At 39.5% G+C, this 27,682-nt stretch overlaps 4 protein-coding genes across 9 annotated transcripts in view; all 4 read left to right on the top strand.

Moving 5' to 3' along the window:
• Nucleotides 1–12,188, top strand: part of oxsr1a (oxidative stress responsive kinase 1a) — a 36,415-nt gene extending 24,227 nt beyond the window's left edge. For all 4 annotated transcript variants that reach the window (XM_061295842.1, XM_061295843.1, XM_061295844.1 and 1 more), the window contains 15 exons: nucleotides 2,574–2,682; nucleotides 6,223–6,364; nucleotides 6,606–6,661; nucleotides 6,802–6,911; nucleotides 6,998–7,099; nucleotides 7,156–7,289; nucleotides 7,383–7,431; nucleotides 7,508–7,573; nucleotides 7,658–7,780; nucleotides 8,354–8,389; nucleotides 8,558–8,716; nucleotides 8,804–8,909; nucleotides 8,985–9,053; nucleotides 9,214–9,278; nucleotides 9,438–12,188. In XM_061295842.1, coding sequence (XP_061151826.1) covers nucleotides 2,574–2,682; nucleotides 6,223–6,364; nucleotides 6,606–6,661; nucleotides 6,802–6,911; nucleotides 6,998–7,099; nucleotides 7,156–7,289; nucleotides 7,383–7,431; nucleotides 7,508–7,573; nucleotides 7,658–7,780; nucleotides 8,354–8,389; nucleotides 8,558–8,716; nucleotides 8,804–8,909; nucleotides 8,985–9,053; nucleotides 9,214–9,278; nucleotides 9,438–9,512 — 1,401 coding nt within the window. In that variant the 3' untranslated portion in view covers nucleotides 9,513–12,188. The remainder of the gene's footprint in view (nucleotides 1–2,573; nucleotides 2,683–6,222; nucleotides 6,365–6,605; nucleotides 6,662–6,801; nucleotides 6,912–6,997; nucleotides 7,100–7,155; nucleotides 7,290–7,382; nucleotides 7,432–7,507; nucleotides 7,574–7,657; nucleotides 7,781–8,353; nucleotides 8,390–8,557; nucleotides 8,717–8,803; nucleotides 8,910–8,984; nucleotides 9,054–9,213; nucleotides 9,279–9,437) is intronic.
• Nucleotides 12,189–12,999: 811 nt separating this feature from the next.
• LOC133165809 (solute carrier family 22 member 14-like) lies at nucleotides 13,000–13,551 on the top strand. The gene is given in 2 exon segments (XM_061295703.1): nucleotides 13,000–13,371; nucleotides 13,444–13,551. Coding segments are annotated over 2 exon segments (480 nt in total).
• LOC133165931 (solute carrier family 22 member 13-like) lies at nucleotides 13,365–22,237 on the top strand. Of its 3 annotated transcripts, none has more exons than XM_061295848.1 (12): nucleotides 13,365–13,547; nucleotides 17,841–18,039; nucleotides 18,910–19,171; nucleotides 19,245–19,348; nucleotides 19,428–19,582; nucleotides 19,682–19,850; nucleotides 19,917–20,040; nucleotides 20,133–20,227; nucleotides 20,651–20,865; nucleotides 20,946–21,054; nucleotides 21,237–21,443; nucleotides 22,002–22,237. In XM_061295848.1, exons 2-12 carry the CDS (start codon nucleotides 17,900–17,902, stop codon nucleotides 22,069–22,071), a joined length of 1,650 nt encoding a protein of 549 aa, XP_061151832.1. In that variant the 5' UTR covers nucleotides 13,365–13,547; nucleotides 17,841–17,899; the 3' UTR covers nucleotides 22,072–22,237. The 3 variants fall into 3 exon arrangements, with proteins under 3 accessions (XP_061151832.1, XP_061151831.1, XP_061151833.1); XM_061295847.1 differs by lacking the exon at nucleotides 13,365–13,547 and adding an exon at nucleotides 16,467–16,567; XM_061295849.1 differs by lacking the exon at nucleotides 13,365–13,547 and having other exon boundaries at nucleotides 17,899–18,039; nucleotides 18,343–19,171.
• Nucleotides 22,238–22,367: 130 nt separating this feature from the next.
• On the top strand, nucleotides 22,368–26,298 carry LOC133165949 (solute carrier family 22 member 13-like). The gene is given in 11 exon segments (XM_061295871.1): nucleotides 22,368–23,615; nucleotides 23,694–23,735; nucleotides 23,737–23,801; nucleotides 23,870–24,024; nucleotides 24,085–24,253; nucleotides 24,322–24,442; nucleotides 24,857–24,951; nucleotides 25,027–25,241; nucleotides 25,311–25,419; nucleotides 25,570–25,776; nucleotides 25,918–26,298. Coding segments are annotated over 11 exon segments (1,626 nt in total). The 5' UTR covers nucleotides 22,368–23,240; the 3' UTR covers nucleotides 25,991–26,298.
• Nucleotides 26,299–27,682: the final 1,384 nt, after the last annotated feature.

Raw genomic sequence — 27,682 nt, 5'->3', positions numbered from 1 at the left:
ATAAAAGATGTGAAGTATTTGGGAAGTTGTGGAATAGGTAGAAAAATGATGAACAGTTGAAAGTTGGAATGGGTTGAATCGGTTGAAAAATGTAGAAATTAGAGTACAAAAACGGAATTTGAGAGAATTTTGGTTGAATTTCAAAATAAAAGATGTGAAGTTTTTGGTAAGTGGGAAGTTGTGGAATAGGTAGAAAAATGATGAACAGTTGAAAGTTGGAATGGGTTGAATCGGTTGAAAAATGTAGAAATGAGAAGGGAAAAGGAAATTGGGTGTGAATTTCAAAATAAAAGATGTGAAGTTTTTGGTAAGTGGGAAGTTGTGGAATAGGTAGAAAAATGATGAACAGTTGAAAGTTGGAATGGGTTGAATCGGTTGAAAAATGTAGAAATGAGAAGGGAAAAGGAATTGGGTGTGAATTTCAAAATAAAAGACGTGAAGCTTTTGGTAAGTGGGAAGTTGTGGAATCGGTAGAAAAATAATGAACAGTTGAAAGTTGGAATGGGTTGAATCGGTTGAAAAATGTAGAAATGAGAAGGGGAAAGGAAATTGGGTGTGAATTTCAAAATAAAAGATGTGAAGTTTTTGGTAAGTGGGAAGTTGTGGAATAGGTAGAAAAATGATGAACAGTTGAAAGTTGGAATGGGTTGAATCGGTTGAAAAATGTAGAAATGAGAAGGGAAAAGGAATTGGGTGTGAATTTCAAAATAAAAGACGTGAAGCTTTTGGTAAGTGGGAAGTTGTGGAATCGGTAGAAAAATAGTGAACAGTTGAAAGTTGGAATGGGTTGAATCGGTTGAAAAATGTAGAAATGAGAAGGGAAAAGGAAATTGGGTGTGAATTTCAAAATAAAAGATGTGAAGTTTTTGGTAAGTGGGAAGTTGTGGAATAGGTAGAAAAATGATGAACAGTTGAAAGTTGGAATGGGTTGAATCGGTTGAAAAATGTAGAAATGAGAAGGGAAAAGGAATTGGGTGTGAATTTCAAAATAAAAGATGTGAAGCTTTTGGTAAGTGGGAAGTTGTGGAATCAGTAGAAAAATAATGAACAGTTGAAAGTTGGAATGGGTTGAATCGGTTGAAAAATGTAGAAATTAGAGTAGAAAAACGAAATTTTAGAGAATTTTGGTTGAATTTCAAAATAAAAGATGTGAAGTTTTTGGTAAGTGGGACGTTGTGGAATAGGTAGGCAAAAGATGAACAGTTGAAAGTTGGAACGAGTTGAATCGGTTGAAAAATGTAGAAGTTAGAGGTGAAAAACGAAATTTTGTGAAAATTTGTCGGAATTTTTAACGTGAAAACGTGAAATTTTCGAATTTGGGAATTTTGGGAATGTCGAGAATCCTTCCGAATGTGATTAGAATGTGCTGAATGATGTGAATTTCAAATTGGAACGACGTAAATGTGAAATGTCGAATGTGCCATTAAGAATGAATGGGGAAAAATTTGTCGGAATTTTGGGAATTTTGCGGAATCGGAAAATTTTCGGAACGAGAAAAATACAAGCGCTCGTCGCGTGAATATTTGGAATACGTGAAAAGTGGAATGGAGTGAATCGGATGAATTATGTGGAAGATGAAACGTGTCAAAAAAGTGTGGAGAATAAAAGAGAATAATAATAATAATAGAGAATGGTGTAGAATAACATATGTGTGAAGGCCTTCGCCTTCACACAATAATAGAGAATGGTGTAGAATAACATATGTGTGAAGGCCTTCGCCTTCACACAATAATAATAAAGTAAATGGAGTAGAATAACATATGTGTGAAGGCCTTCGCCTTCACACAATAATAAAGTGAATGGAGTAGAATAACATATGTGTGAAGGCCTTCGCCTTCACACAACAAGTGTCTTAAATGTGTCTTAAATACTTTTGTAATGTTTCCCAGAAGAACCATGTTCTCATACAGCGTACATTAATTTGTTTGAATTTATTTTATGTGATATTTAATTGTTGGTCATCTTGGATTGAACAGTAAGATGCTTTGCAAAATTCTTGTTTCAGTTTCATGATTATCATGACACTTTTTTTCTTTTTCTTTTTTTTTTTTTACTGCTGTGGCATCACAAATATACACTCAAACCAAAAGATACTTTGGTTGAACTCAACTCCAAATGATAACTGTTGGGAGGTTTCACTTGTTGACTGGTATTAGGTTTGCTCTATTGTGAGTGAGTCAGAGTGCAAACTGACATGAGCAATATTATTTGCACTGTAATCTTGGTGCTTTTTCCAGGGATGGGCAACTTTACCGATTATGTTCTCAATGATTGTTAATCAAAAGAACTATACAACTGTCATAAGAGATTTATAACTTCCTTTTTCAATTCCTTGAGCATTCTTTTTATGTTAGAATGAATAAGTATGAAATTAAATGTTTTATACCCCGATTCAAAGATTATACGAATTGTATTTCCAAGTGCCTAATGTTCCTCTATTTGTAATTAACTTGAACCAACAAACAGAAAATGGGGCTCTGACACTTCTGAATGGTTTTTACCAGTGATGGGAAAAATACTCACATTCACTACTTGAGTAAAATTACAATTATTTGTTTTTTGTAACTTTGCAGAAGGAAATCCAAGCAATGAGCCAGTGCCACCATCCCAACATTGTGTCCTACTACACCTCCTTTGTGGTGAAGGATGAACTATGGCTGGTCATGAAACTTCTCAGCGGTGGTGAGTACAGAACTAACTGCAGCTTAACTCAAATCCTCACGGCTTTAACAACCTGGTTTTTTTTGGTGTGTTTTTTTTTGCTGCGCTCTTTGACTAAACATGTTTGTCTCTAAATACAGTCATCAGCGATGTAAACATATTATGTGGAAATATAAAGCTGGACAGGCATCGATAGACTACTAAATATGGTCCTATGCAGGCTTTCTATGATGTTAAATAATCTTAACTGTGGTATTGGTTTGAGAAAAAAAAAGTTAATTAGATGACTGACTACAATTTAGGTAAATATCAATGTAATAAGAATCCAACACAACTTTTCGACTCAAATTTATTTGAGTTTTTCTTTTTGCTGCCAAATGAAATGCAATTGTAACATTAACATCCAGTGTCAAGTTTATTTATATAGCCCTAAATCACAAGCAAGTCTCAAAGGGCTTCACATGTACAAAAATTGACAATTACTCTCAAACATCCCCTGATCTTAAACTCCCAGGAGGGGAAGGAAAAACTCGAAAAAAATGAGAAACCTTGAGAAGAGACCACAGATGGGAGGATCCCCTTCCAGGATGACCAGGCTGCAATGGATGCAGAGAGGGCACATAGAACACATAATATAAAACAATCCAAAGAAAAACTGGATATCCAATTCAAAGCTGCAGGAGGTGCCCTCAATTGTCCTGGCAGTGTCTTTGAAGGTGGTAATCCGCCGCAGTTCCCTCATCCCGATTGGTCGACGAGAATTCCAGATAGCCGTTATCAGTTTGGTTGTCACCTAACCCCCTCCCCAGCCGAATCGGCCACCACAGGTTAATTAAAGGCCATGGCATGAAAATGTGCCTTTAATCGTGTCTTAAGGGCATCCCAAAGCTCTTGCCCCCGAATAGAAAATTTTCTAAACCCTGCAGATTTATTTTTGGCCTTCGGGGTCACTAAAAGACTAGCGTTTAGCAAGCGGAGGTTACGGGACGGAACGTAAGGAACAACTAGCTCGACGAGATACAAAGGCGCTAAGCCATGCAGTGATTTATAGGTTAATAGAAGAACCTTGAATTCACATTTTAGATGGACCGGGAAGCCAATGTAAATTGGCTAATATTGGGGTAATGTGATAACATTTTCTCGTCTGCGTGAGCAGTCTCGCCGCAGCATTTTTCACTAACTGTAGACTTTTAACACTGGATTTAGGAAGACCAGAGAATAATGCGTCACAGTAGTCAAGGTGTGACGTAATATACGCATGTATAATAGTTTCCGCATCACTAGTTGAAAGAACGAATCTTAGCAATATTACGGAGGTGGAAAAAAAGCAATTCTAGTTATGTGCCGTAATTTTCGGACTATAAGTCGCACCAGCCTTAAAATGCCCACAAATGTGAAAAAAAACCCATAAGTCGCTCCGGAGTATAAGTCGCATTTTGGGGGGGCAATTTATTCGACAAAATCCAACACCATGAACGAGGAACAACAGGCTAAACGATACGGTATGCTAACGTGACAAACACAAACGAGGAGCTGAGAACAAACATTCAGTTACCGTATTTTCCGCACTATTAGGCGCACCTAAAAACTTACATTTTACTAAAGAAACACAGTGCGCCTTATAATGCAGAGCACCTTATATATGGATCAATTGATGAATTTTGTTCATCCATACTGGTTGTACACATCCCCTGATCTTAAACTCCCAGGAGGGGAAGGAAAAACTTGTGCTCTGCCAAAATGTTTCAGTACGTTTTAGTACGACTAGTAAATTACAAGGTCGCATCGCTTCCCAACATTACGGCAACTGTAGTCAGGGGGCGTCAGCGAATAGCTGTTGTACCCGCGAGGCTATTTCATTTCAAAATAGGCTGCTCCGTTGAATGTTTTGAGTAAATTTACGGATCAATATGGAAGGGAAACATAGGTAAGTAGTACCAATGCGTTAGATCGAACTTTAGTCAGTTCTGATCATTTTATAGGAGATCGTTTGAGAAACGCGATTGTTTACACTTTGCTGAGGCTCATGGGAGATTGCAAGCTGAGGCTCATGGGAATTTGTGGATGGCTAATGCTATAACGATAGCTGTTATACGCACCAGGCTATTTCATGTCAAAATAGGCTGCTCTGTTAATGTTTCAAGTAAATCTAGGGATCGATATGGAAGGGAAACATACGTAAGTAGTACCAATGCGTTAGATCGAACTTTAGTCAGTTCCGATCATTTTATAGGAGATCGTTTGAGAAACGCGATTGTTTACAGAGGGCTCGTTGGTTATTGGCTAGTGGATGCATACCGCAACCCTAGTCAACCTCAGTTTGTTGCAGTATAGCTTCTATTTTATGCGCCTTATAATCCGGTGCGCCTTATATATGGACAAAGTTTTGAAATGGGCCGTTCATTGAAGGTGCGCCTTATAATCCGGTGCGCCTAATAGTGCGGAAAATACGGTATTTAAAAAAACGATTACATAAATAACTCGTTTATAAAACCATCTGTCACTCCAATTCATTAAACCCATCTATCGTCCTTTGTGAACAATGCCGTGTGCCGCGCCGCAGTTCAAATTATTCCACAGGCCCATACAACGATATATAAACTACTATATTTTAAATAACTATCACATAAACAACAATATTATCAAACCATTTGTGTCACTCCAAATCATTAAATCCATCGATCAAATTTCTCGTCTTTTATCGATCGTCCTTTGTCAACAATGCCGTGTGCCGCGCCGCAGTTCAAATTATTCCACAGGCCCATACAACGATATATAAACTATATTTTAAATAACTATCACATAAACAACAATATTATCAAACCATTTGTGTCACTCTAAATCATTAAATCCATCGATCAAATGTCTCGTCCTTTATGTCATCCTGGTGACAGAGGACATGTCCAGAGGATATGGCGCTTTAAAGTGTTAGTTACTTTATTTGATTTTTTTTCTCTCTATTTTTCATGTTTTGAATATCTTCAAGATAAAGATATCAAAACATGTGAAGTGATCAACTATACTAAAAATAATGTGAAGTGGTCAACTATACTTGTAAGTAAATGATGTGTTAATGATCAAGTAAAGATTTGTGACAAAAAACATATATAAGTCGCTCCTGAGTATAAGTCGACCCCCCCCCCCCACCCAAACTATGAAACAAAAACGCGATTTATAGTCCGAAAATTACGGTACTTAATGTGTTTTTGAAAGGAGAGCGTTTGGTCAAGTATAACCCCAAGATTAGTATGAGGATCACTATGATAGTACATTTATCCAATTTTATAGTGGTTCCTTTAAATAAGTGATGATAACGAGCAGGACCAATTATCAACATCTCAGTTTTATCTGGGTTAAGACGTAGGAAATTGAGACATCCATTGTTTAATCTCTGCAAGGCACGTCTCAAGATTACAACATATCCGCGGATTTGTCATCGATAACGGCATATATAATTGGGTGTCATCCTGTGAAGTGTAATGCCTTTTTTTTTTTTTTTGCCCGCCATTGGCATATTTAACGACTACCTCCATTTTCCTCCCTCTGTACCCTCTCCCTCAGGCTCAGTCTTGGACATCATCAAACACATCATTTCACGAGGGGAGCACAAGTCCGGAGTGTTGGACGAGGCCTGTATCGCCACTATCTTGAAGGAAGTTTTGGAGGCGCTGGAATACCTTCACAAAAATGGACAAATTCATCGGTGAGAGATCTTGCTGGTGTCATCACCTTCCATTTTACCCCAACGTGAAGCCTTTTCTACATATGTGACTGACTGCAGGTTGAACTTGACCTCAGTTCATTAATCTAATGAAGATGCATAATTGAGAAGGCTTGTTTCTGCCTTCTGTGATCTGTGACCATCGAAATGTTTTCAACTTCACAGCCAATACTCGTTTTTGATCCCATACATTTTGTTAAATATCTCTCCACTTCACTCACAGTGATCTAAAGGCTGGAAATATTCTTCTTGGGGATGATGGCTCGGTTCAAATTGCTGGTATGGTGTTCTCTCATTTCTCTTTTTCAGGAAGTCTTGATTTTATATTACACGTTAATTCAAACTAGTTTTTGGCCAGAGTTTGAACGAGCCCCCCCCCCCTTCTCATCCTTTTTAATCTTGCATACTGTGGCCCTCAGATTTTGGTGTGAGTGCCTTTCTAGCGGCAGGCGGGGATATGACAAGGAACAAGGTTCGGAAAACGTTTGTAGGAACACCTTGCTGGATGGCCCCCGAGGTCATGGAGCAGGTGGGATCCTTCTTTCATGGATGGTGTCCTTTTCATTCTTCTTTTGTGTTCTGCTTGTTCATTACTTTCACTGCTTGTTTTTACAGGTCCGTGGCTATGACTTTAAAGCTGACATCTGGAGTTTTGGGATCACTGCAATTGAGTTAGCCACAGGAGCTGCACCGTATCACAAATATCCACCAATGAAGGTAACTATGTTGTGTGTTTGATGTTTCTAATGTGGCTGATAGTTGCGTATGTCTAGGTGCTGATGCTGACTCTGCAGAACGACCCACCCTGTCTGGAAACGGGTATCACAGACAAGGAGATGGTGAAGAAATATGGCAAATCCTTTAGGAAGATGATCACTTTGTGTTTACAGAAGGACCCAGAAAAAAGGTCTGTTCATGAATGTGCACTTCATCATAGCCCTTCCTTTTTTTATTAGACCATTCCTTTTATTCCCAATAATTTCTGTTTGGTTCATTGTAGGCCAACTGCAGCAGAGTTGCTTAAGCACAAGTTCTTCACCAAAGCTAAGGCAAGCTTCTCTGGTGTTAGAAATGCAGTAGATTGTGTTTTTATATATGCGTAATATTTGTCCTCTCACTTCATAGAATAATGACTACCTGCAGGAGAAACTGCTACATAAAGGTCCATCAATAAATGATCGCTCAAAAAAGGTTCGTCATTCTTCAACAAATTACATCTTGTTTTCCCAGCAAACTGACAATTAATAACCATTTTTAAAATTTTGACTTCAAAAGGTGAGACGTGTTCCGGGATCCAGCGGCCGTCTTCACAAGACCGAGGACGGCGGTTGGGAGTGGAGTGACGACGAACTGGACGAGGAGAGTGAAGAAGGCAAAGCTGCAGTGGCAGCTCTCCGGGTGAGATGTTTGACACTTGCTGATACGCATCCGTCAGAATTCATTATAATATTGTACAGTGTAGAGATTTTTGTACATTGGAACACAGTTTAAACCAGGGGTCTCAAACTCCAGTCCTCGGGGGCCGCATTCCTACAAGTTTCCCTTGTTAAACACACCTGATTCAAATGATCAGTTCATCCTCACGTTCTGCAGGAGCCTGATAATTGAATCAGGTGTGTTTAACGAGGGAAACTTGTAGGAATGCGGCCCCCGAGGACTGGAGTTTGAGACCCCTGGTTTAGACCAAAGATAAATGTTGCGTTAGTAACAGTATGTACATCTCACCTCAAGTGCTAAAATGATCAACAACAATATTCAAAATCTATACTGGTTCCCCCTACCACATACTGGTCCACTGTCTTCTCATGTCCTGGTGTGGGATTATACTCTCCTCTTTTTTCAGATGTGATGTCATAAAGTCTTGTTTTTGAGTGTGGGATCCTTTAAATTCTATCCATGAGTATAAAGATTTGGGTGCATCTAAGAATTGCATGTTTTTAATCTTGACAATCTGTCATGTCCATTCTGCAGTCGCCCAGAGTGAGGGACGGCTCTCAGACTATGGAGGTGAGTGTGTTTATGGCGGACATGACCGACCAGCTGTTGCTGATTTTTCTGTTTTGAAGTAATTGATAACGCATGAATGTCTGTCTCACTTGTTTGTCCTCCTCCTCTTATTCCTCTGCTCATGTACCTGCAAGACACTTCAACTTACTTGTGTGTCATACCGCTTAGATTTTCCCGCCAGCAGAGGGCTCTAGTTCACACCTTAAGCCGCCGCCTCCTACAGTCAAAGCCAATGTTACGCCTGTGGGACAGAGTGGCGAAGACGTTCCGCCGCAGGCTTCCACGCCTGCACAAACAGTGAGCCCCTCACATGGAGCCTCCACTCAGGTAATAAGCCATGAGCAGTCAAAGGCCTGGATTTACAAAGCCTCAATTCACACCGACCTTGCGTACATTGCCTGCGTGCTTTTTCAGGATCCCATTGTACCTGATTCCAGCGTTCCCATCAGCCTCGTCCTGAGGCTGAGGAATCCAAAGAAGGAACTCAATGACATCAGATTTGAGTTCATGTCTGGTAGAGGTATGATCATGATGATCATCTAACCTCATGTGCAAAATCAATGATTTTGCTTGTGCTATCTGCTTATGTCATCAGACTCTGCTGATGGAGTGTCTCAGGAGTTGGTTTCAGCCGGTCTGGTTGATGGGAGAGATTTAGTCATTGGTAAGCACTAACTAAGTAGTCCAGTCTCTGTTGCTAAAGCTACAGTAGACATGGCAACAAATTGACACTTGCGTGTAGCTCGTAGTCTTAAAGCAGACAAGTTAAACGCAGACGAGTGTCCTAACATCACTGCTGATTGCCTTGTTCATCTTCATTGCAGTTGCTGCCAATCTGCAAAAGATTGTGGATGATCCTCAGAATCACAAAAATGTCACCTTTAAGCTGGTAAATTCCAATATTGATGTGTTACTGTATTGCAATCAACAATTGTTTACATTTGTGTACTGTCCATATTTGCATAATATACGAGATATCCATGTGACATTTTATAGCACGTTCTTTAGCACAACATATCCATTGAAGTTTCATTCCTTTGTTCCCCAGGCATCTGGTGTGGAGGAGTCTGAAATTCCCGATGACGTCAAACTCATCGGCTTTGCGCAGCTCAGCATTAGCTAAGTCAAAAGGCGTGCAGCAAAAGACAGCAACTACTGGTAATGCACTGCTGCATGCTAGTAAATTCTAAGACGCCACTGCTGCCAAAGAGAGGACGGCGAGACGTGAAGCTGGCTCAAAGTGTGACACTGCGGCAGGATGCACGAGGACCACATGGCGAGGAGGTTCAGTCCATCACAGGAACACACTTGAAACGTTTACAGTGCGCTTATTCGTGGGAGAGGACATGCAATCAATTATTATTCCTACCCCCCCTTTCATTCATAAGCACAACCCAAACCATCTCGTCATTAATGCAAATGATGCCTTTCTCTTTATCTACCTTTTTTTTTCGATTACATAAACTGTGCCACAAAACTCACACGAGTGAAATGTCACCTTATGCTACACTGAATTTGACCAGTGAAATTAAGCCTTAGTTAATTGTCAACTATATATGTCCTCTTTACCATAGCTCAATCAATAGTGATTATTGGCTGATTAATTATATGCATTTCTAAGCTGTCTAAGAAATTCCTTCCTTGGAAACGATACAATAGAGAAGTCAACATTGCTTTGGTAGGCAAAACATCTCCCCTTATAATTGAAGCGCAACCAAAGACATAATCAGGCGTTGACTGCACCAAATGACTCATTCAAATGTATGTAGTTAAATCATCCCGTCAGCTAGCAGCTTTCGACGTCACAATTTCAGTTGCTACAATTTTGGAGTTTTCATCACATATTCAAAAAAAGGAAATATCACTCGCCTGATATTCTTCTCCTATGCAATATTTGTTTTCACTTGATGTGATGCTGTTTGCTCTCTTTGGCTGAATGAATTGTTTGCTGTACCTCAATAGTTCAGGCGGCAAGGCTTAGCCCATAAATCGACTGATTTCCACAAGTATCCCAGCAAAGTGAATTTTTAACACACCTACACAGGTCATTTGCTTTCTTTTTCTCAACTTTTTTCCAAATGTTAATGTTGCATTCTCATTTCATTGAGTCTACCAGTTTTTGATAAATCCTTAAATCTGAAAGTGTGTTGAGTCCAGGCTAGTTTGGCTTGCAAAGACTGCTAGGTTTTCAAATTCCTAGGTGTGGAACCAGAGGAAAGGGCCACTTCACCCAGATAGCACTCACCAATGGTGGTATGCAGCCATGCAAAGGAATAGATCAACAGTGGATAGCCATTCATTCATTTAATAAATATGGGTTTCCAGAATCATTCATCTATGGCAACCACACTCGATTTGAGGTGGAAAATATGCACTGTATATTACAAATAATAGCCAAGGTTATATAGATTGCTTTGAAAAAGGATTCTCATCAAATATTGACTTGTGGTAGCAAGTGCAGGTTGTAGCCCAGCTCTCACCGAAACACAAAATCCATGGACTGAATCCCTCTTAAGGATATATTCTAACATTATCTTAAATATGTTTTATTTTTGAGGACAAAAGCTTTTACCACAAAGAGCGCCACCCCACACTATTTGTTAACCTGTTAGCATGCTAACATCTAGCTCAATAAAACACACAATTCCATGACAGAATTGCTATTAAATGTATTTAAAATGATAATATCTCTTTGGGTGGAGTGGGCCTACCCAGAAAAGTACAGGCGCTTGTCAAGTTTTGTGTGTTTGGCCATATTTTCGTGTCTTTACTGTCCAAAAAGTCCTCTGGCCAGCCACTTGTCACTCCCAGTGTAGCTTTTCTGCTGTTCGTACCACATGAAAGGGCTGCCTTCAAGCTGCTTCAGGTATGGGAGTAACGAATGATTTACAAGTACGTATGTTGCGACGCCAAGCACTGTAACTCCCATACGTCTGTGTAACCACCACCCACCCCATCTGTAGCAATGTCGATGCATTTCACTTAAACAGGACAAGCCGTGTAATATGGCTTGTAAATGTTGATTCTGGAAAAGACATAGTAAACCTGATGACTCATCTTGAGCCAAAAGGAGGTAAATGTTTGCATTTCTGCCTTTTGCCTTTGTCACTTGCGTCACTAATCGTGCACAATTGGTTTAATTGGCACCTTATTGATATGTTAGCATGTGTATTGTGCTGTTCTTTATGCACGTCTTTTTTTTCCCACAACCTTGTGCAAACCCATTAGTTTGATAAGATTTCATATGACAGGATACATTTGTACGTGTATGTTTGAGCTGGTGTGTGTGTTACCATCTAAATGCCCTGAATGACCTTTATTTTATTTTTTTACCGTAAAGGAAAAGCATTATTATTGTCTCATCACATTAACTAAATCATTAGTATTATTTGAATCAAATGATGGCAAACTAATGTATTATTTAACATTTTTTTGAAATATTGCTGGCGTCAGGACGAAACCTCATAATTACAATTTGGACAATTAAGTAAATTTAATATTTTTTCTTAATTGTATACTATTGGTCAGTACATATGTGTGGGTGTTGAAAATGGCTTGTTCTCATGATCGAAAGTTAATGTTTGAACAAACATGCCCTTTTTAAAAAGTGATGATTTCTGTGGTACAAAATTTTGGCCCAATGCCAGCCATATATTTGTCAACTTGTACACATATATACTTTGTCAAATGCTCATTTGAACTGGAACATTTATTTCAAGACAAATCCATTGATGTAAAATGTCACCACGAGCAGAATGATTTTTGGTTGATGAATAAAGCCACAGTGGGGTTAAAAAAATGTTTCATTTTTTCAAACGTTTTTTACAGTTAAGCAGGCCTACCACCCAAAGACTGCTGGGATAGGCTTCAGCACACCCTCGTGACAAATGAATGAATATTTGCTCATGCAGAATAATTTGTTGAAATTTGTGTGTGCTTATGCAACAAACTGGCACAAAACAGCAGTTCCGAGGAGCCATTAATCTCGGAGGAGTGTTTGTTTGCTTGTCTTTCTTGTTTTTCTCTGATACTCCAAAACGCACACTTGCAACAACAGTGAATCCAAGACATGCCCCACTTTATCGCCAATCTGAATTTGAGTGGTGTTTATTGGACTTTTCTCCAGACAACAGTCCATTTAAAAAATATGTATTAAGCGAAATAAATTCTAAATTATTAAGATTATTTGTCATATTTGCTCATTCAGAATAATTTGTTCAAATTGTGTAGCTAATTTTATATGAAGTGTGTGCTTTCAATTAATTAAAATGAGGGATTAACAAAAAGAACAACACTGAACTTGACTTTATATTATTTAATTTTTCTATCACTTTTTTTTTTTTTTGCACATTCTCCCCCACTGTTTTTCCGGTTATCTCCAAAAGACAAGAAGACTGGAATATCCATGAAATAATTATGCAGGTTAACTAGAATGAGGGCAAATAATTTGGTGAATGTGGACTGTAATTGTGTTCAACTCTGTCAACAGTTTCTTCTCAATTTCATTATTTAAACAATATGTTAATCTAAAATGAACCAGATGTCGAACAAGTCTTTTTTTTAATTTTTTTTTTATTCTTAATATAGCGATCTTCCACTTTTTCAGCGAAATGGGTTTCTGAGCGATTCTAAGCACCATTGGAGAATTTGGAATTTTTCAGAAGCTTATACTTTGTGCACTAACCTTTCCAAATGTATTACTGCCTCTTGCTCTGTGTAATTTCCTTTTCATTCGTTCCGATCCAGCTCATCATTGTAACACCGACTGGATTCTCAAGGTAGCTCCTAACCTGACGTTGGATGAGCAGCTGAACCTGACCATTCCCCTGGAACGAAATGGTTCTCTCAGCCAATGTCACATGTTTGTTCCGGTTAACTGGGACATTGGAACCATCAGGGAGAATGGACTCGATGAGACCACTGTGTGCCAGGACGGCTGGGTGTACTCGAACACCATGTATGAAGCAACTATCGTCATTGACGTAAGTTACTCGATGCGGGGTGCTTGCGGTCCTGCTGAAAATCAAATAATTCTTTGGAGTTTTGCTTTGCAGTTCGATCTCGTCTGCGATAAATCTTTCGTGACTGCTGTTGTACAAATCATTTTCATGGCTGGCATACCCTTTGGCTCTGTCATCGTTTGTCCGCTTGCAGAATCGTAAGTGCATTATATACTATATGCAGGTCTGTGCCTAGACTTTTGGGGGCCCTAGACAAACAAATCTATGGGGGCCCCCTGGTGCGCTAACAAAGCGTGCCCCTGCTGGCACCAGAAGCGCTCTTGGCATCGTTTATTTAGGGGACTGAGCCGTCGCTGAAATTTAGAAAATATTTTTTAAAGTTCTGATGTACTTTCCAAAATTTAAGTGGACCTCAGTGCGCAGGGAGCTTAATTTGGTCCGATCACGCAACCGCAGCGCGCCGGGCGCTCACTGTCACATTGCTTTAAGAGCGTCTTTGTGTGTTAGGATGGCTTTACTGCTCCCACTTGCTTTCTTTGGAGGCATGATTAGGGGTTAATACAATCCTCAAAGTAACAAAAATACAATAACAACGGAGTCAGTCGGTATCCGGGCCGCGCGGTCGGGTTTTCTCGGGTCCTCCCGGCTCATCTCGCGAGGTTTGACCTCCAAATTTTGTTCGACAACTAAAGCAATAAAATCTCGAATTTTTCGTTCGAATTCCGATTTGTTCGAGAACCGGGACGTTCTAAAACCGAGGTTTGACTGTAAAATAAATGGATGCAGCTCACTGACAACAAGTGCCGCTATTTGAGCTAATTTTAGAACAGTCCTGCGGGCGACTCGTGCGGTCCTCACGGGCGACCTGGTGACCCCTGCTCTATATGGATATGATCTGAAGTCATCGAGGGACGTCACATTGTACGTCCACTTTTCCAAGTTGGAAGTTGGAAAAGTCCAACTTTCCTTGAATGTACCACTAGACCACATTGGCCAATGTGTCTGTTAAACCAAATGAAGAGTTGTAAAAAGAAATGTTCACCCTGACACGAGTGTGGGACCTCTTTTTTTGTCACACTTTTGAGAAATCAAACTGGTCTCACTCGAGAGCCCATTTTAATTTTATACAGCATGTGGGCTTTGCCTCGTAAGGAAAAATCACTAGGTGTTTACATACTGTTAAGAACATGTGGGAAGTGGACTGGATAGAAAAGAAAACCTTTGACCTCTAGTCAAAACATAGCAAGGGATGTTTTACGACCTTGTGTAGGATGAGACAAGCTAAGTTATTTATTACTGGATATGCACCAACATAATCTTACGATCAAGATAGTTTGGAAAACCCTGACATTAATGGTCACTTGGAGGTTCATCTGGGGTGCAAGACAGCAATGATTTGCAAAGTGGTCTTTGTTAGAAAGGAACTGTCTCGGTAGATGTCTTCTTTTTGCTGAGTTGTCAGCTGCGCCCTGTCTGACCCAGCTGTAACCTCTCTCCTGACCCAGCCGTAACTTTTCGCTTCTGTGGTACATCATAAAAACACCAAGGCCAAACAGCAAGCATATATTGCAATAATATTGCGGTAAAGCATTGATTAGAGAACGCATGATAACATATATATACATTTTTCTAACAATCAAGTCAAGTTTATTTGTATAGCCCTAAATCACAAGCAGTCCCAAAGGGCTTCACATAGACAAAAATTGACAGTTATTCTCAAAGCATCCCCTGATCTTAAGCTTCCTAAAGAGCAAGGAAAAACTCAAAAAAAACCTGCCAGGGCAAAATGAGAAACCTTGAGAAGCGACCACAGATGGAAGGATCGTCCTTTCAGGATCACCAGGTTGAAATGGATGCAGAGAGGGCACAAATGATACATAATATGAAAATCAATGAAAATTGGATATCCAAGTCAAAGCGAAGCGCTGCCGGAGGAGCTCTTAATTGTCCTGGCAGTGTCTTCGAGGAGGTTGAGCTACAGTTCCCCCATCCTGAATTGGTCCACGAGAATCCAGATAGCCGCTGTCAGCTTGGGTGCCACCTAACCGCATCACCGGTCGAGAGGATCGGACGAATCTTTGCAATATTACGAAGGTGAAAAAACGCAATTTAATAGTCTTGAACCTGTTTCCTCTGCAGGAGATGAAAGGCATGAAATTCTTGCTCGATTTAATTTGGGCATCTTTATAGCTACAGAGTGGATTGGGATCACCAAAAGATCTTTGGCCTCATGTTTGAGCCAATTGTTATCTGCTCTGGGACTGTTTAATGGCCGCACTTGTCTATTTCATTCGGCATATTTCATTCATGCTGTAGAGAACCAGTATGTGACGGCAGCAGCGTATACTCCTGTTGCCCTCTACATATGGTACGTGACAGATCATGAAAATCAGATCATCACATTTGGCATATAAGTGACTCTGACCTTCTCATTTGGGAAAGGTGGATTCCTGAATCAGCAAGGTGGTTGTTGATTTAAAGAAGAATCGAAGAAGCAAAAAAGTGGATCAAGAAAGCTTCAACTGTAAACAAACAGAAAATCCCAGAAAATGTATTCGACTGTATGGTGAGTTTTGATATAGAAAAAAAAATAGCAGTGTTTATGCTGAATGTTATTATTTGTTCCCCTCTTGAATCACACAGTTACAAAAATGTGAGACTAAAGACAGCGTAAATGGGGCAAGAAAAGTATTTTTTTCCTCACCGATATTACGGAAACATGCATTCATAATATCCTTTATCTGGTAAGAGAAAAAAACATGATGGCTGTCTTCCATTCCTTTCGTTTCATTTTTTGCACAATTTTTCCTGACTAGGTCTTCAACATTTTTAGCCCACTATTGTCTTACTCTCAATGTGGGTAACTTTGGTTTGAACATTTTTCTGGTTCAATTACTGTTTGGCGCATCCCAAATACCGGCACATCTCCTCTGCATCTATTTCTTGGAGTTATTGGGGAGGAGAACATCCTTGAATACAATACTTCTGGCAGGAAGCTTTTTTTGCCTCTTAAACCTGGCTTTCTCTCAAGGTGACTCATTTCCTGAAATGTTCTTTTCACATTTGCTATCACAACACACAATGTTTATTTTACTATCCATGAACTCTCATTCCAGACAACACTGTTGCTATCACTTCTCTTGTTACCATAGGGAAGTTTTTCTTGAACTGGGCTAGTTCCGTGTGTATTGTGTACTCTCAGGAGCTCTTCAATGAGGTGAGCAAACGGGGAAGGTGTAAAATTTGGAATATGGATTACAGTCAATCCTCGGTTTTCGACCACAATCCGTTCCAAAAGACGGTTCGAGAAGTGAATCGGTCGAATTCCGAATCTATTTTTCCCATTACAAATAATGAAAAAAAATGTAATCCGTTCCAAGACAAAAAATGGCCTTTTTAAAGCATTTTTTCATTTGCGCATTTTTGTCCGATCGCGCAACTGCAGCGCACCGCCGAACGCGCAACCGTAGGGCGCCGCCGACCGCACAACTGCACCGTGCTCGTCGCATTATTGTGACAGAGCTGTCGTTAAAATTTAGAAAATATTTTTAAAGTCCTGATGTACTTTCCAAGATTCAAGTGGACCTCAGTGCGCAGGAAGCTTAATTTGGTCCGATCGCGCGACCGCAGCGCGCCGGACGCTCACTGTCGCATTGCTTTAAGAGCGTCTTTGTGTTTTAGGATGGCTTTACTGCTCCCACTTGCTTTCTTTGGAAGCATGATTAGGGGTTAATACAATCCTCAAAGTAACAGAAATATGATAACAACGAAGTTGGTTGGCATCCGGGCCGCGCGGTTGGGTTTTCTCGAGTCCTTACGGCTCGTCTCGCGAGCGAGTTTCGACCTCCGAATTTTGTTCGACAACCGAAGCAAAAAAAATCTCGAATTTTTCGTTCAAATTCCGATTTGTTCGAGAAACGGGACGTTCGAAAACCGGGGTTTGACTATATATATTTTAATGTGTTTTTAATTGTATTGTTTCGGTTCTAAATTACATTTGGTTCATTTGTCTTGTCATGTTTGTTTTGTATTGATCTACAGCAGTTTGTTTCAGCTGCTTTTATTCTTATAAATCAAGTTGAGATGCGTTAATGTTTCAGGGATTTATAGTGGATGTTTAGCCATGAAACTGGCAGGACACGTTTTGGTGGCATGATTCCTAAATTTGCACTGTCATGCGAATCAAGTCTTTCTGCGGGGGAACACCAACATGCAGGACATGATTAGGCCTAGTTTGAAAATGGAACCAGTGGCAGAAATGTATACAAGTGCTGTATACTGATATTTATCTGTTTACTCAGAAATCACTTAAAGGATCAGTCTATTCACCAAAAATGATATGTTGGTTATTATTAATACTAAACATAATTTGAAGAAATTTGTTATTTCAGAAGTGTAAATCATAAAAGTCTACCATTTTAAGTTTTGTGTCAAATGGATCCTCTGTAAATTAATTTGTACTTTGTTTTCCACCAAACTCGGGCAAACAGCTGCTGGCTTGGCATTCATTGGAACACGAATAGCTTCGCTCCTTTCCCCACCAATCAACATGCTGGCTGTTTACTACTGGTCCATTCCCATCATCATCTTTAGCATCCCTATTGTGCTTAGTGGAGCTGTGACCTTCCTCCTTCCCGAAACCAAGAGTCAAGAACTGCCCGATTCAACTAGCGATGCCGAGGGCAACGGGTAAGCCGAGTAATCAAACTGTTGTTGATTCAGATAGATAGATAGATAGATAGATAGATAGATAGATAGATAGATAGATAGATAGATAGATAGATAGATAGATAGATAGATAGATAGATAGATAGATAGATAGATAGATAGATAGATAGATAATGTACGCAGATATTGGGTATTGAGCTATTTGCTCTTTTATAATCTTGGGTGACTCAAATTGAAATTGCCAGTACTAAATGTAATGACAGAAATAAAGGCCACAATATTTGAAAGTTATTTAAAAGGTTTTTCTTCTATTTGTCTCCACAGAAAAATGCTCACCATGAAAACAGAACATGACTCCAGGCAGAGTCAACTTAACATAACAAAATCAACCAAACTTTAGTTGTTTTTTAGCTTGACATTTATACGCATTTCCTTTTGTTCAGAATTTGATTTTTTGGATCCAGCACCTTTTTTTGAAATAAATACATTTATTTTATTCTAATTATTATTTTTAATTCCCCTGGACTCCCAAAATGCGGATCCCCTGTTACATAAAAGCAGTGTAATGACAATTATAAGATAGGTTCAATAAAGAAATTGGTTTCAAATGTGGTGCGCAGGCTACGGAAGGAACAAAAAAAAAAATGAAGCATTGATGTGTTTTTCTTATTTGAAGCCACAAATGTGTACAGTGGTGTCCATCAACCATTAACTCATTGAGTGTTAAATATTGAGTTGCCTGAACCTTAACACAGCCACTTTGTCTCATGCGTCAAAAAAAATGGGCTTTGGAGAGATTCTGCTAACCATTGGAGAATTTGGAATTTTTCAGAAGAGTATTCTTTTCGCACTAACCTCCCCAAATTCTTTACTGCCTATATGTTTTTCTAGTTTTCTTTTCATCCAGCCAGATCCGGATCGGCATTGTAACACCAACTGGATTCTCAAGGCAGACGCTAACCTGACGTTGGAAGAGCAGCTGAACTTGACCGTTCCTCTGGAGCACAATGCTTCTTTTAGCAGGTGTCGCATGTTTGCTCCAGTGGACTGGGACATCGAAACCATCAAGCGGCGTGGACTCAATAAGACCACAGTGTGCCAGAATGGTTGGGTGTACTCGGACACCATGTATGAAGCCACGATAATCACGGATGTAAGTGATTCTAAAGACTAAGTCATTAGCATGTTATGGAGTCACGCTAATTGTGTGACTTTTTGCCTTACAGTTTGATCTCGTGTGTGACAGGTCCAGCATGGCTTCTGTTGTGCAGCCAATCTTCATGGCTGGTATACTCTTCGGTTCAATTATTTTTGGGCCTATACTTGAACCGTAAGTACTCTGACTCACTTGCTATTTAAATTGACCAATCTAACGAGCTGATAAGCCTCGATTTGATTGTCAATTTTAGATTTGGTCGTCTGAGAACCACACAGGTACCAGCAGTGGTCCTGTTCATATGCAACACTGTGTCTGGTGTATCTCCAAATTTCTATGTTTACATTGTTGCGCAGTTCCTGGTTGGATTTGGTCTTGCGGGCTTTAGAATTAACTCGACTGTATTAGGTATGGCTATTATTTTCTTTTTTTCAAATCATGTGCCCTTGAAATAAACATGCTTTTCTCTTCCCTCTCTCTAATCAGTGTGTTCAAATGTATTTGTAGCTACAGAGTGGTTAGGGATGACCAAAAGATCCTATGCCTCCTGTTTGAGCCAAATGTTTGCTGCTCTGGGACAATGTGCCCTGGCCGGACTGGTTTATAAAATTCGGAAATGGAGAATAATACATTATGGACTGGCAGTAGTCTATGGCATTGTTGCCATCTACATTTGGTATGTCAATGTGTATAATTCAGCCTTTTGGGAGCTATTTTACTGTAATATTTGACATTATTAAAGGTGGGTTCCAGAATCTGTCAGATGGCTGCTGAGTCGAGGAAGAATGGAGGAAGCAAAGAGGTTGGTCAGGAAAGTTGCATCTATAAATAAAAAGGAAATCTCTGAGAATATGCTCAACTGCATGGTAAATTTGGATTAAAAAGACATGACAGCAAAGGTTTGACATTTAAGCCAAAATTGAATGATTCCTTTCTTTCCCCCATTACACATTTACAGGGACAAGAGAAAGAAGAAACACAAACTGGAGTGATCAAGACCATATTTACCACGACGATTTTACTCAAATATTTGTTCATTGTGTGTTTTGCATGGTAGGTGAGACACAATTTAAAAAATATATTTTTTCCCTCATCTGTCTACATACGTATTTAACCTACATACAGTATGGACCACTGAATTATAAATACAATATATGTATTGTCTTATAGTATGTTGCCCCACCGCATCACACTGCGTGGCTAAGGTATATATTGCTAAATTTAGGCAATATAAATTCAGACAAAATTATAAACTTGCAACAACCCACATAACACAACTGCCCGTTTACATTAATGCAAAGTATTCCTTCCTCCTGTAATCTTTTAAATTGTATACGTATGCTATTCTTGTATTTGTGTTAAGTGAATTGCTGTTTGAGTTTCTTAACTTTCTGACCGACTGCGAGCCAATCAAAGTGCCCCAATGTGACGGAATGTTCTATTTGGCTAGTAGTCCATTTTATTTCCCCCATTTAGGTTTTCAGTAAATCTCGGCTACTTCTCCCTTATCCTCAATGTGGGCAAGTTTGGTTTGGACATCTTCCTGGTTCAGTTCATCTTTGGCATTTCGGAAATTCCCGTCCACCTCCTTTGCATTTTGGTCTTGGAATTGCTGGGGAGAAAGATCTCGTTTATTTTAACACTTTTGACCGGCGGCTTTATTTGCTTTTTGACCCTGGCTTTCTCGCAAGGTAATTTACCATTCCCTCCCACCAATCTTCTTTTGTCTTCACACGCAGCAGTTTTCAATGTACATCAAATCTCTTCGCAGACAACGCCATTGTTATTACGGCTCTTGTGACCACAGGGAAGTTCTTTTTGAATGGGGCTACATCAGTATGTATGGTCTACTCTCAAGAGCTCTTTCCCACTTCAGTTAGGTAAGCACTTTTTTTTTTTCTCCGCCAGTGCCAAGCATCGCCTTTTTACAGTATATATGTCACTTTACACTTACTGGTGTTAATGTTTCAATACAATTCAGTGCACTGCCTCTATTGTCTATTCAAATGTTAAAACGGTAAGTTCGAAAATAGAATGAGAGCTCTGTTGTCCTTCTCCTCAGGCAAACAGCTGTCGGCTTTGGAGCCATCGCTATGAGAGTGGCCGGACTGCTAGCTCCATTGCTCAACATGTTGGCGGTATACCACGTGTCCATTCCAATCATCATTTTCAGCAGCCTCACAGTGTCCAGTGCAGCGCTAGCTTTCCTTCTTCCTGAAACCAGAAGAAAAGAACTGCCTGAGTCTACCAGTGAGGTCCAGGACAATAGGTAAACCGGCTAATTTACCTCTTTCTTGTCTTTCCTGATTTGAGATGTTCTGTAGATCATTGTTAGTCCGTGGACCTTCTTTCATGTTAAACTGTCGGTAGACAAATGTGCCAGTCTGAGCCAATCTCTAGTAAAACAATTACTGTTCGTTTATCAATTTGAATTTCATTAGTAGAAGAAACAATAAGAACAATGTTCTTCCGTTATGTTTTGAATTAGTAAAATCTCAGTTTGTAAAAACTACTAACAAAACAGATGCTGCACATGATGTGAGATGAGTTTGTGTTCAGTACTTGAATTCACAATACAAAAAAAAAAAAAAGATGATATATTTTGTGCATTGGCCTTCAAATGCTCTTATCAAGGTCTTTCTTCAGATGAAAAATGGGACCCAGGTTATATTTACAGAATAATAAATACAAAATAATAAATAAAAAGTACCCATACTAGTATATTTAAAAACTTTAAATGAATTGTAAGGCTTTAAAACTGTTTTAATTTCTTTTGACAATAACAACCCAATTATTGTTTTGTTTTCTTTCTATGTTGTCGTCACAGAAAATGTACAAAGAAGACAGGAAGTGACTTAAGTCTGACTCTACAAAAGAGAAAAGCTACCAAACTTTAATGTATGCTTTCTTGTGTGTCTACAAGGTAACAATATTATAAGCACATGACTACATGATTTGATTTGGATGATCCTGTACTCTGACTAAATAAATTGACTGAGAGACATATATATTTTCACCTCATGCAAATAATGTAATCAAAATAATAAAGATGAGTAGTATGAGTATAGTGTGTCTATTGGTAAGATGAAATACCTAAACATTTACTGAATGTTTTGTAAGATAATATGAGTACCGCATGACATTTGGGGTAGGGATTTTTTTCTTCAGGGGGGATGACGAGATGACGATAAAAAAAAAAAATAATCCAACCATATTAATTTCCTTGGAAATGAGAAATTTGTGTCGCTGGTTGGTTAGCCTGACTTTAATATGCAAACATTATCGCTCAGTCTATTAGGAATATTTTTCCTTCAGTGACTAGTCTCAATGATTTTTTTCCACTGTACAATATGTAGTATGCACTTACGTAGAAGCAAATTTATATGACAGAATAAAGGTGACGTAGTAAAAGAACCAAGCATAGAAGGAGCATTACAATTGCATACATCACAGAATCAGGCCTATATGACAAAATAAACACAAGAAAAGGACAAAAGGACCGGAAACTGCACAGCAACGACTCGCAATAGAAAACAACAACAACACCGAACGCAAACAAGACACTTTGGAATTTCAAAATGCTCAATGAGCGTGACTGACAAAAAGAGCAACAAGAGAAACAATGAATGACAAAGACTGACAGGCAACTAAATACAAGATAATCGACGAGACTATTGGTACACCCGGAGCACACACACACACTTGAATTTTATGTAACAATAACAATGCAGTTTGACACCAATGCGGTCTTAAGAAAATGTCATCATGCAGTATAATTTATCGACAGCATTGTCTGTTACGTAAGCTGGTGTCATAGTACACTGTTTTTATATTGCACTCATTTTATATTTTCATAAATAGCTCAGTACCGACCACCACTCGGATCCGTGTTTTGTTCAAGAACACTGGGTTCATTTAAAAGGAGGAGTCTGGTTAAATAAAATGCAGTACCAGCTCAAATTGTAAAGTGACTTGTGGAATTGAGACAGTTTAACTGGGTGCTTCACATGAGGATATGGATCGCACTTGACTTGAGTACAGTTCCTCAACTACATATTCCCTGAACATGAGCACTTTTGGCGATATCCTGCAGAACATTGGAGAATTTGGAACTTTCCAGAAGCTCATCATTTGTGCACTGAGCTTCCCAAATATTATTTTAGGTTTTGTGTTTGCCTGCGTATTTTCCATACATTCCGACCCGGAGCGACATTGCAATACGGATTGGATCCTCAAGACAGAAGCTAACCTGACGTGGGAAGAGCAGCTGAACCCGACCGTTCCTCGGGAGCACAATGTTTTTTTTAGCAGGTGCCGCATGTTTGTGCCGGTGGACTGGAACATTGGAACCATCACGGAGCATGGACTCAATAAGACCACGGTGTGTCAGAATGGTTGGGTGTACTTGGACACCATGTATGAAGCTACGATAATCACGGATGTAAGTGATGACGGTTGATCTGATACATTCACCAAATATATCTTTTTTCTTTTTTTTTTGTAACTTTTGTTGTTGTAGTTTGATCTTGTGTGTGACCCGGCTAATTTACTACAAGTGGCTGGCACAAACGGTGATGATGTCTGCAATTTTGCTGGGCTGTTTCTTATTCGGACCTTTTGTCGAATCGTAAGTCAGAAGAATTTATCTCACAAATGACATCATTGTCTATTCTGAACGGCTTTTGTCTTCTCCAGGTTCGGTCGCAAACGAGCAGCCCAGATTCCAGTGGTGGTCGTCCTGGTTTTTACCGTCACCAGCGCATTGTGCCCCAACTACCTCCTGTTTCTGCTTTCCCAGTTTCTGATGGGCCTTGGCTATGGAGGTTTTCGGCTCAACGGCATTATATTGGGTAAAGTCTTCCAATAACCATGTCTGGTAAATGTTGTGGATAAATTTTGTTTTTGGACAGCCACAGAGTGGATTGGTACATCCAAAAGGTCATGGGGGACATGTGCAACTCAGCTATGTGGTGGAATTGGACAGGCCATTCTCGCTGGTCTGATCTACGTTGTCAGAAGTTGGCGAGTAGCTCAGCTTATCACTGCAGCTCTATTTGCGGTCATTGCTATTTATATATGGTGAGCATTGACTTTTGTCAACCATTTTGATCACTTACATGAAGACACTATTCTTTCATATCAATCAGGTTCCTTCCAGAGTCTGCCAGGTGGTTGTTGGAAAGAGGGAAGACAGAGGAGGCTAAAGATTTGCTCATAAAGGTGGCATCTATCAATAAACACAGATTTCCAGACTCTCTCCTAGAAAAGGTACAAAGGCTTTGGCTGCAAACACTCCTCTTTGCCATTTTTGTTGTTATACAAAAACCCAAGACAACCGATTGCTCGTCTTTTTGTGGAGTCCGGCAACAGCTGAACTCGGTTTGACCACACACACACACACACACACACACACACACACACACACACACACACACACACACACACACACACACACACACACACACACACACACACACACACACACACACACACACACACACACACGTAGGAAATTGTCGTCCTAAATCCTGAAATCGGTAGCTAAGAAAAAAGCAGCTTAATCAGTCCTGTTCTATTCAGAGAGGATAAACCCACGCTATACTGCAGTTTGTCATTAGCACTTGTACTATAATGATGAAATGTCGGGATTAGTGAATGATGATGTGTTTGTGTGAATCACAGATTGCTGTAAAAGACCCAGAAAAAAAGAGCAACATTTTAATGCTTATCCAGTCGCCTGTGCTTCGTAAATATTTCTTTGTGATATTATTTACATGGTAATTTAAATTATTCAATAGATGTAAGTAACTCGTGTTACTTTTTGCAAACTAATTCTTTGTGTGTTTTTCTAGGTTCTAGTTGAATGTTGCATACTACTGCATTTCATTCAATTTTGGCAATTTTGGCTTGGACATATTCTTGAGCCAGCTTATTTTTGGACTGACTGAAATACCAGTTCATCTGATTTGCGTCTGGCAATTGGAAGCTATCGGAAGAAGAGTATCTTTATTTTCCACAATTCTGGTTGGAGGCGTCTTGTGTATATTGATCCTCGTATTTATTCGAGGTAAGGCAGCATTATTTTACTACTGAGAGGAAACCAATAGTATGATTTTGATTTGTTATTGTGTGGAAGGAAATCCTGTTGCTGTTACGATACTGGCCACCTCAGGACACTTTGTAACCAATTGGGCTGCAAGCATATGTAATATTTATGTGCAAGAGTTATTCCCAACTTCTTGTCGGTAAGACAATCCCACTTTTGACAATTCTCTCAGCCGTTATGTTGTGCTGTCTGCACCAAAACATAAATGAAAATGTTGATTGGCGACTACAGCTAAAACCTTGCCAGGACACTTGGGACTGAGTTCCATATTGATGTTTTCTCACTGCAGACAAACAGCATCTGGTTTGGGGTCCATTTCAAGTCGGGCTGGTGGTCTTATTGCTCCATTGGTCAACATGTTAGCAATCTACCACTGGTCCTTATCCATTGTAACCTTCAGTGGCCTCCTGGTCAGTGGGGGTTTATGCTTCATGCTTCCTGAGACACGAGGGATAGTAGAGTTGCCAGATTCATTTGATCAGGCTGAAAGCAACAGGTAAGCAATGTCAGCTGTAGATGTTCGCTAGTGGACATCTAATGACTCCAAATACTACGTACGTTCCATACTTGACAGGGTTTGAACGCAATCCATAACAATAACAACTACTAATGCTGTTTTTTTGCTATTTTCTTGCAGGAACAAGAAAGCAACAAAGAAAGAGAGTAACTCAAATATTATCCACATTGAATCAATTGTGAGATATATTTAATTGTTAGTCCTTATTTGGCACCATTGGCTTCACTGGAACTTAATGTTTTACTTCCCTCAAGTTATCTTTTGACATTAACTTGTGATAACAGACAGTGCTAGCTAGCTTCAAACCATGTAGGTTACAAAGTCCAAATATTTCAATGTTACTGTGATTGTTATGCTCATTTTGGTGAAGGATTTTAAACTGTGAAATGTATATGTTCACCTAGAAATGAAAAGTCTTGTGAACAAAAATCAAAGTGCAGTTATTATTTTTATTATCTTTAAACCATGTTTGATTAAAACATATTCATGCTCAAGTTTTAATTTTAATTGTTTTATGACTACAACTAGTTTATTGGTACATCCATCCATTGTTGATTTCCATTTTGGTGCTTTCATTAACATAGCCCCTTCCCAAGGGTCGTGCAGATTCATTGAAATGTGTGATATAGCATCTATATCATTACAAATATGAGTCATACATAGAACTCATTCCAAACAAATAATTCTCACATAACCAAAAACAATTTTACTTCCTTGCTTGCAATTATTACCCCAAACAGTAAAATCATGTTATTAAAATAAAACCTATATTAACAAAATGGAAATTATTTGATTAAAAAGTGCAGTTTCTATTTCAAAATGTAATTACAGCTTATCAAAATATCATGTTTTTTTTTCTCCTTGCTAAACCCTTAAAAATCCCTCCGCACAAGTATAATCATGTTTGCTCCCCGCTCTTAGCCTAACAAATCATCCATCCAGTTACTGTGTGTCATAGCATTCGCTACACTTTGCTCGGGGTTCTTCTTTTCCATGACACCGTCCAAAGGTGAAGGTACATCACTTGACTCTTGAAACTTTGGCAGCAAATGTGTCTCTGATGCAAACATGTCAAGAAAGAAAAGATCCCCTTGAGGTGAAGGCGCAACAGAGGGTGTGAGCAGCCCATTGAGAACCTCTGATGTCATTTCCCCCTCTGCAAAGATGTCATCAGTGGTGGCAACTGGTTGCTGGGCAAACAAAACGCTATTTGAGCTGAATATGTCCAAAACGGAATCTTCCGTGTTGTTTGTTGTCAAAGTTGATAGTGGTTGACTGTCAGCATCAGGGGGAGTGGCTAGCTCTTCCAAGCCAAGCTTTTCAGTTTGGGTCGGTTCTGGTTGAGTGTCAAGCAGGCTCAACCCCTCAGAGGATACATCGTTAGTGACTGAAAACAGCGCATCAACAGGGTTGTCCCCCAAACTCTCCTGGGAAATAAACTGGTCAGGAGCATCAGGTGAAGCTTGCGAAGCTTCTCGATTGACATCCAAAAATGTGTTCTGGTCAATATTCCTATCTTTTGCTTTTGTTGCATTATCAAGCTCAGCTACATCTTGATTGCACTCAGTAAATGCTGGCTCAGAACTGACAGAAAGAACTCTGCTTTGGTCAACCATCAGCTCATGAGTTGACTCCTGAGGGCCACATGTGGCAATGGAAGGAAGCTCCTTGCACTCATCGGTCTCAGGTTGAAGTGGGGCCTCATTGCTCGTGTCATCAGCAGGATTTGTATCTCGCGTCTCTGTTTGGACCAGATCCGTTAGGCCGAGACTTGTTTCACTAGTTGGGATCTCGAGCTCTGTGTTAATGGTCTCCACTTTGCTGCTATCAAGCATGTTGAAGTCCGGGGCAAGTTGTCTGTTTTCAGCGTCATCCTCATCTTCTT

This window comes from Syngnathus typhle, linkage group LG13, assembly GCF_033458585.1.
Source record: "Syngnathus typhle isolate RoL2023-S1 ecotype Sweden linkage group LG13, RoL_Styp_1.0, whole genome shotgun sequence".
Classification (NCBI taxonomy): domain Eukaryota; kingdom Metazoa; phylum Chordata; class Actinopteri; order Syngnathiformes; family Syngnathidae; genus Syngnathus; species Syngnathus typhle.
This window is presented reverse-complemented; position numbering and strand designations above follow the sequence as displayed.